The sequence below is a fragment of the Entelurus aequoreus genome, linkage group LG03, assembly GCF_033978785.1.
Source record: "Entelurus aequoreus isolate RoL-2023_Sb linkage group LG03, RoL_Eaeq_v1.1, whole genome shotgun sequence".
In the NCBI taxonomy this organism is placed as follows: domain Eukaryota; kingdom Metazoa; phylum Chordata; class Actinopteri; order Syngnathiformes; family Syngnathidae; genus Entelurus; species Entelurus aequoreus.
Window position 1 is genome coordinate 89,263,369 of NC_084733.1, and position 7,500 is coordinate 89,270,868.

A 7,500-nucleotide genomic window follows, 5' to 3' on the forward strand; every position below is an offset into this window, starting at 1 on the left:
CTAACTAAACTCCTACACGACTGAGCTAAGAAGCTGGCTAAACTCTACTGAGCTGGAATGAATGGATGGATCTATTAGCTTAAACCACGCAGCTCATTAAGGTGATTTTATGGCAAAAGTCAGACAAAAGCAACATTAAATGAGCCATCACTTTGTGCGGAGTTGTCAACAAACCGGTGTTGTCGTTTGTGTGCTGCGTGGCTTTTCCGCCGGGTAGCAACAACATAGTGGGCCGACCACATGTTCCACAGAGTGACAACAATATAGCAATTAATGTACTTTTTAAATATTCGCTCTGATTTAATAATTTCACACAACGGTGTTGTAGTGTTTTGAATTTTAAAAAGGGAAAATGTAGGCTAAAACGGGTTCCCATCGGAAGCTTTTTAGAGGCACAAAATGCTTTTAAGATTATAATTGTTTAACAAATACAATTAAACCTATACAAAAACAAATATTGCATAATTTATAAGTATATGTCCATCATTAATAGCTATACAACTTGAAATAGTGTCAGAACAGAAGTGAAGTCAAATAACGAAATGCAAGTTTTTTGTTGTTTTTTTTTGTTTTGTTTTTTAATTGAACAATAAACATACATTTATAATGTACTTTCAACATCAAGAAAAGAAAACAAAAGCAAATACAGATAGAGTGAAAAGTCAAATCAGGAAATGCAAATTTTATTAATTTTTTTATTTTATATATATATATATTTTTGTTTTGTTTTTAATTGAACAAACATACATTTATAATGCACACAAAAGTGTGCATATATATATGTATTGTATATATATATATTCTATTTATATATATTTAATATTTATAATATATATATATATATATATATATATATATATATATATATATATATATATATATATATATATATATATATATATATATATATATATATATATACATACATACATACAAATCTCCTGAGGATTGAGGAAAACCCTCATGAAACAGGCCTGTAGAGATGAAATAGTCTTGTGATTTTTTTCCCACACATACATATTACGCTCTACCACGGTATCGAGCACTATTTTTTGGATAATCTAATTAAGACATACATACATACATATATATGTGTGTGTGTGTGTGTGTGTGTGTGTGTGTGTGTGTGTGTGTGTGTGTGTTTTATTTAAATAAAAACAATAAACTATTAATAATAATTAAAGTGCCATTTAAAAAATAAATATTTTAAATGAAACATGTTATTGAAATAGGTGTCTGACTCAAGAGCGTAAATTAGCATGGTCTTTCGAGACCAAGCTGCCAAAGGAGGATAATTACTTTATTGAAATAATCTCCTGGCGCTGTATTGTATTGTTTTTGTACTTGTTTTAATTGTCCTTTTTATTATTTCATGTTTTCGATTGTTTGTAAATGTTGAACTTTATAAATAAATGTATTTTTATTATTATTTTTATTTATTTTAATTTTATAAACCTTTATTTATAAACTGCAACATTTACAAAGAATCGGGAAATAATCAAAATAAGTACAAAAACACTACAAAACAGCGTGGGGGGTTGTAAACTCAACAAACTAACTAAAACAGAATACAATATATATATATATATATATATATAACAAAGTGCAAAGCCAAAGGCTCACACAAGTTCAGTAAATAATTTAAATTTGGAACACAGCATCATAGTTTTCAAAATAAATGTATATATTTAAAAATTAAAATAAAAAAAAACATTCGTTGTGTCGCATGTGATGACGTCACCAATCAACGCCCATCAGTGATGACGTATCAGTCAGCACTATTCACAAGTTCAGTCTGGCGGATATTTCAAAGACTGAAGATGACGCACCAAACCACGATGTAATAAATACGTCAAGCTGGACAGAACTTCAAAATATATTCCTGTAAGTGTTTTATTATGCTTTTAATGTTGTAGACTTGATGTAGAATTCAGATAACCCTTGCAAATGAAAGCAAAACAAACGCAAATCGAAGTGAGCACTCTGACAGAGCATGAGCTCCAGCAGTTATACAAGGTAAATTAATAATAAAATAGTTATAAATATTAAGCTGTGTCATTCACTTGACTGTCTTGACGTCCCTTGACAGGCCCTGTTGATTGCTTCATGCCGGTTAGATCCCAGAGACCCCGTACAGTTCCTGAAGAACACCCTGACCACCTTCCAGGGCCATGACAACCTGCAGAATGTGGACTGGTAGGTCCCACTGACACCTGACACGTCCCACTGACACCTGACACCACTTCAACCCTCTGTGGATCATTTCCACCCACACCCACCTGGACACTTTATTAGGAACCACCTCCGAAAACACTTGCCAAGTACCATCATAATGACAACATTAAAATACAGTAGTGTAGTAGACCTAAGTATTCATTAAGTACCACCATAATGACATTACAATACAGTAGTGTAGTAGACCTAAGTATTCATTAACACCATAATGACATTAAAATACAGTAGTGTAGTAGACCTAAGTATTCATTAACACCATAATGACATTAAAATACAGTAGTGTAGTAGACCTAAGTATTCATTAAGTACCACCATAATGACATTAAAATACAGTAGTGTAGTAGACCTAAGTATTCATTAAGTACCACCATAATGACATTAAAATACAGTAGTGTAGTAGACCCAAGTATTCATTAAGTACCACCATAATGACAACATTTAATATCTTTATTCTTGCGTTTGAAGGGACAAGTTCCTCAGCAATGAAGACCAGCAGTCCATGTTGGCCCTCCTGCAGTTGGATGAAGAAGACTACATGGACTCCAACGAGCTCCTGGTGACGTCTCCCAAGTGTGAAGAGTGTCAGACATGATTAACAGTTCCACGTTTCCATTATCAGGCTTTGTTTTACAAGTACGAGAAGGCCTACTCCTGCTACAGGAGCAACATAACCCGCACCGCTTTCAGGTGAGGCTCCAGCGCTCTTAGCAATGTTTAACACCAAAAAAATAAATACACATTTTAAAAAAAATTAAGTAATGGACTACAGACAGAATTTTTTTTTTTATTTTCTCCAACAAAAATACTATTTTTTTCTTTAGCAATATTTACCACAAAAAAAATAATTAAAAACGGGACTACAGCCAGAATTTATTTTATATTTTTTTAAATTTTCAACAAAAATACTATTTTCCTCTCGCAATATTTACCACAAAAAAAAAAAGTGTAACAGACTACAACCAGAATTGTTTTCCCCCAACAAACATACTATTTTCCTCTAGCAATATTTACCACAAAAAAAACAAGTGTAAAGGACTACAGCCAGATTTTTTTATTTTCTTTTCAACAAAAACACTTTTCCTCTTTAGCAATATTTACCACAAAAAAAACAAAAAAAGTGTAACTGACTAGACAGAATTTTTATTTCCCCCCCACAAAAATACTATTTTCTTCTAGCAATAATTACCACAAAAAAAGACTAACGGACTACAAACAAAAAAAATTCTCAACAAAAATACTATTTTCCTCTAGCAATATTTACCACAAAAAAAACAAGTGTAAAGGACTACAGCCAGATTTTTTTCTTTTCTTTTCAACAAAAACACTTCCTCTTTGCAATATTTGCCACAAAAAAACAAAAAAAAGTGTAACTGACTAGACAGAATTTTTAATTTTCCCCACAAAAATACTATTTTCTTCTAGCAATAATTACCACAAAAAAAAGTGTAAAGGAATAGACAGATTTTTTTCAACAAAAACACTTCCTCTTTAGCAATATTTACCACAAAAAAACCAAAACAAGTGTAACTGACTAAACAGAATTTTTATTTCCCCCCACAAAAATACTATTTTCTTCTAGCAATAATTTCCACCAAAAAAAACAAGTATAACTGACTACAACCAGAAGTTTTTTTCCCAACAAAAATACTATTTTCCTCTTTAGCAATATTTACCACAAAAAAACAAGTGTTAAGCACTACAGCCAGAATTTTTTCTTTAACAAAAATATTTTCCTCTAGCAATATTTACCACAAAAAAACAAAAACAAGTGTAACTGACTAGACAGAATTTTTATTTTTCCCCACAAAAATACTACTTTCTTCTAGCAATAATTACCACAAAAAAAACAAGTATAACGGACTACAACCAGAATTTTTTTTCCCAACAAAAATACTATTCTCTTTAGCAATATTTACCACAAAAAAACAAGTGTAAAGGACTACAGCCAGAATTTTTTCTTTTTTTTTTTTCTTTAACAAAAATATTTTCCTCTAGCAATATTTACCACAAAAAAAAACAAGTGTTAAAGGACTACAGCCAGAATTTCTTTTTTTCTTTTCAACAAAAATACTATTTTCCTCTAGCAATATTTACCACAAAAAAAAAAACAACAAGTGTAAAGGACTAAAGCCAGAATGTTTTCTTATCAACACAAATACTATTTTCCTCCAGCAATATTTACCACAAAAAAACAAGTGTAATGGACTACAACCAGAATTTTTTTTAGTTTTTTATTTATTTATTTCCACAAAAATACTATTTTCCTCTAGCAATATTTACCCCATAAAAACCGACAAAAAAACAAGTGTAACGGACTACAACCAGAATTTTTTTTCCCCACCAAAAATACTACTTTCTTCTAGCAATAATTACCACAAAAGAAAACAAGTATAACGGACTACAACCAGAATTTTTTTCCCAACAAAAATACTATTTTCCTCTTTAGCAATATTTACCACAAAAAAACAAGTGTAATGGACTACAGCCAGAATTTATTTTTTTCTTTTCAACAAAAATACTATTTTCCTCTAGCAATATTTACCACAAAAAAAAAAAAAAACAAGTGTAAAGGACTAAAGCCAGAATGTTTTCTTTTCAACAAAAATACTATTTTCCTCCAGCAATATTTACCACAAAAAAAAATAAAGTGTAACGGACTACAGCCAGAATTTTTTTTATTTTTCAACAAAAATACTATTTTCCTCTGTAGCAATATTTACCACAACAAAAAAAAAAGTGTAACGGACTACAGCCAGAATTTTTATTTTATTTATTTATTTCCACAAAAATACTATTTTCCACTTTTATTGTCCTTACCCAGAGAAGAGCAGAAGCTTGCCACCACAGCATAAATCTAGTGGGAAAAAATACACATTTAATGCATAATACAAAATTGTGAATGTAGTGTTTCAGATATTTTATAAGAGAAACTTGGCTGCAGTGCAGTTAAACAATAATGAAAAATCACTAAAACTAATTCAAGGTAAAACATATATACAAACATTTAGTGTGTACAATAGACAATATATTTAGCAGATGTTGCAACATAAATGATGATGTTTGTGACTTTTAGTGGTGCAGCAAACATTATGTGAACGACGGCGTACCTTGAGGGACTCAGTGTGGCGAGTAGCGACTGCTGGAGTGCGTTACTTGACTCCTCACGTAGCTGCTTCTGGACCGGTGGACGGATTTCTTCTTTGGGTCCAGGAACACAGAAAGTTTCCTTTGGAGCCCTGCCATCGGCCATTGTGGAACAGGAAGTTGATAGGTGCGCTTGGAGTTCAGCAGTGTACGCCGCGTGGCGGCTGGAGCGCCTTGCGGTGCGGCAATCACGCCGCCGGAGGGTTGACCCACGCCGCCGGAGGGTTGACCCACGCCGCCGGAGGGTTGACCCACGGGGACAGTCTTCTGGGATGCGCTTGGAGAACCGACCTGCTGGACCGGACCAAACCTCTGAGGAACGTTGGGTTGCGGTTTCTGGGTTTCTTGAGCAAGGTTCTTGGAGGAATCCGGACGCCGTGCATGATCTCGTAGAATACCTTTATGCGTGCTTGAACCGTAAATGGAAGGTTTCCGCTTCTCACTTTGAAACCGTACGTTCCGAGGGTCTTGGGTCTTGCTTGCTTGGACGTTCCATCCGTGTCCACGTGCCGGTTGGCCTACCACAGGGCTGACTTCTGCGACTCCAGATTCTTTGGCGGTCACCGGCACCCCAGTGGTCTTCTGGCGTCCATCTGGCATGTAGACCCATGAGGCTACAGGTTCTCTTTGGGGTTTGACATTGATACTTTTACTGTAGGAGCCCAAAGATGGAGTGTTTTGTTGGGACAGGTGGCTATGAACCTTGGTAGAACTTGCATTGGCTGCAGGGCGCACATTTTGACTACTAAACGAGGTTTGGCCAGGAAGTTGGCGATCTTTGGACCAAAACGGGTGCAGTTTTTGCCCAGGGTAACGCTTACCATGTTCTGTGTTCTGCATCCTGGGAGAGAGTCCTACACCCTTTTGGTTTGGTCCTTCCAAGACGTCATTGTCCTCATGGTCGACAGACCCGTCCGTAGGTTTCATAGTCAGACCAGAAGCTATTTCATTCAGAAGAAGTTCCCCCGCTGTCTGGAAATGCATCAAATCCTTCCCGGGAGTCAGGAAGGAGTTCTTCATGTTTTCTACGAGTCGCTTGAAATGGCCGATGTGAGGAAAACTGATGCCCTCCACTGACGTGTCTGGGGTGTGCTGCTTGATGAGTAGGTCCAACGGATGCTGGGAGTGGGGTTCCTTCTCCTCTATCTGGTTCTGGACGGCTTCTCTCTCAGGACTATGGCGCCACTTGTCCGGCATTCCCACGTTCGGACCGCCCACGTCACCATCTGCGTCCAAAGGAGCTCCGGAATCAAACTGGTTGAGGGTGCCAGGATCAAGGAGCCTCACGTAGCTACGGTTGGAATCTTCACCGTTGAGAGAACGGCCATTGGAAGCTAACACACACACACACACACTTGGTTGGAGTAAAGCAAGACAAGAAGGTGAAGCCAAAGAGTTCTTACCGCTCTTAGAAGGAAAACCAAGGCAGGTGGACACCAGCAAGCAAAGAACCCTGAAAGTCAAACCCATTAGCATTCCTTGTTGGACGGAGCTCAGAACACTTATTGCTTTACCCAAAGAGAACAGCCATGGCAAGAAGTTTCCTCCAGCAGGAGCCAAGTGCTCAAAAACTGCAGCTGTCTCCTTCGCTTCCCTTCTAAAAAATCAAACTCCTGCAAGAATCAAACAAAAAAGCCCCAAAGTTCCCTTTGAGAGTCTTGCAGGGTTTGCAATTAGGTGATTGAGGGCAGCTGGTGCTGGGAGAAGGTCTCACCTCATTGGCTCCTGGTGCTGGGAGAAGGTCTCACCTCATTGGCTGATGGTGCTGTTAGAAGGTCTCACCTCATTGGCTGTTGGTGCTGGGAGAAGGTCTCACCTCATTGGCTGATGGTGCTGTTAGAAGGTCTCACCTCATTGGCTGCTGGTGCTGGGAGAAGGTCTCACATCGTTGGCCACCTTTTGGCCATGCTGGAAATGGCTCGTGTAGACATGTTTATAATTTATTCTTCTATATGTTGCCAGTTTCCTGTATTTTATTTATTTGAAATGGATGATTTTACTGAATAATTTTCTTATTTATTCCATTTTTAAATTAAATCATACATTGATTTTAGATGCAATTTATTCAAATAAATTAGTAGGATATAAATTGTTTAAAAAATGTATATTTAGAAAAAAATC

The 7,500-nt window shown here is 36.2% G+C and overlaps 3 protein-coding genes across 3 annotated transcripts in view; 1 reads left to right on the forward strand and 2 right to left on the reverse strand.

Moving 5' to 3' along the window:
- The window catches only part of LOC133645849 (armadillo repeat-containing protein 10-like), a 15,838-nt gene extending 15,610 nt beyond the window's left edge, over positions 1-228 (reverse strand). Inside the window, exon 1 of the mRNA XM_062040759.1 lies at positions 1-228. This exon is cut by the window's left edge and continues 280 nt beyond it. The gene's annotated coding sequence lies outside the window, so the exon portion shown is untranslated.
- Positions 229-1,813: 1,585 nt separating this feature from the next.
- The window catches only part of LOC133647066 (F-box and leucine-rich repeat protein 13-like), a 56,777-nt gene continuing 51,090 nt past the window's right edge, over positions 1,814-7,500 (forward strand). Inside the window, exons 1-4 of the mRNA XM_062043127.1 lie at positions 1,814-2,016; positions 2,090-2,196; positions 2,701-2,791; positions 2,855-2,922. Coding sequence (XP_061899111.1) covers positions 1,948-2,016; positions 2,090-2,196; positions 2,701-2,791; positions 2,855-2,922 — 335 coding nt within the window. The 5' untranslated portion in view covers positions 1,814-1,947. The remainder of the gene's footprint in view (positions 2,017-2,089; positions 2,197-2,700; positions 2,792-2,854; positions 2,923-7,500) is intronic.
- Positions 4,987-7,054, reverse strand: LOC133647067 (uncharacterized). Its single transcript, XM_062043128.1, has 4 exons — positions 6,894-7,054; positions 6,783-6,832; positions 5,343-6,713; positions 4,987-5,089 (listed from the first exon to the last, which is right to left on the reverse strand). The coding sequence occupies exons 1-3, from the start codon at positions 6,908-6,910 to the stop codon at positions 5,353-5,355; spliced, it is 1,428 nt and encodes a 475-aa protein (XP_061899112.1). The 5' UTR covers positions 6,911-7,054; the 3' UTR covers positions 4,987-5,089; positions 5,343-5,352.

Excerpts from the sequence above, each read along its gene's own strand:
- LOC133647067 (XM_062043128.1), bottom strand. Across the intron at positions 6,714-6,782 it reads TGGTTTTCCTTCTAAGAGCG|CTTCCAATGGCCGTTCTCTC; the intron begins GTAAGAACTCTT and ends TGTGTGTGTTAG.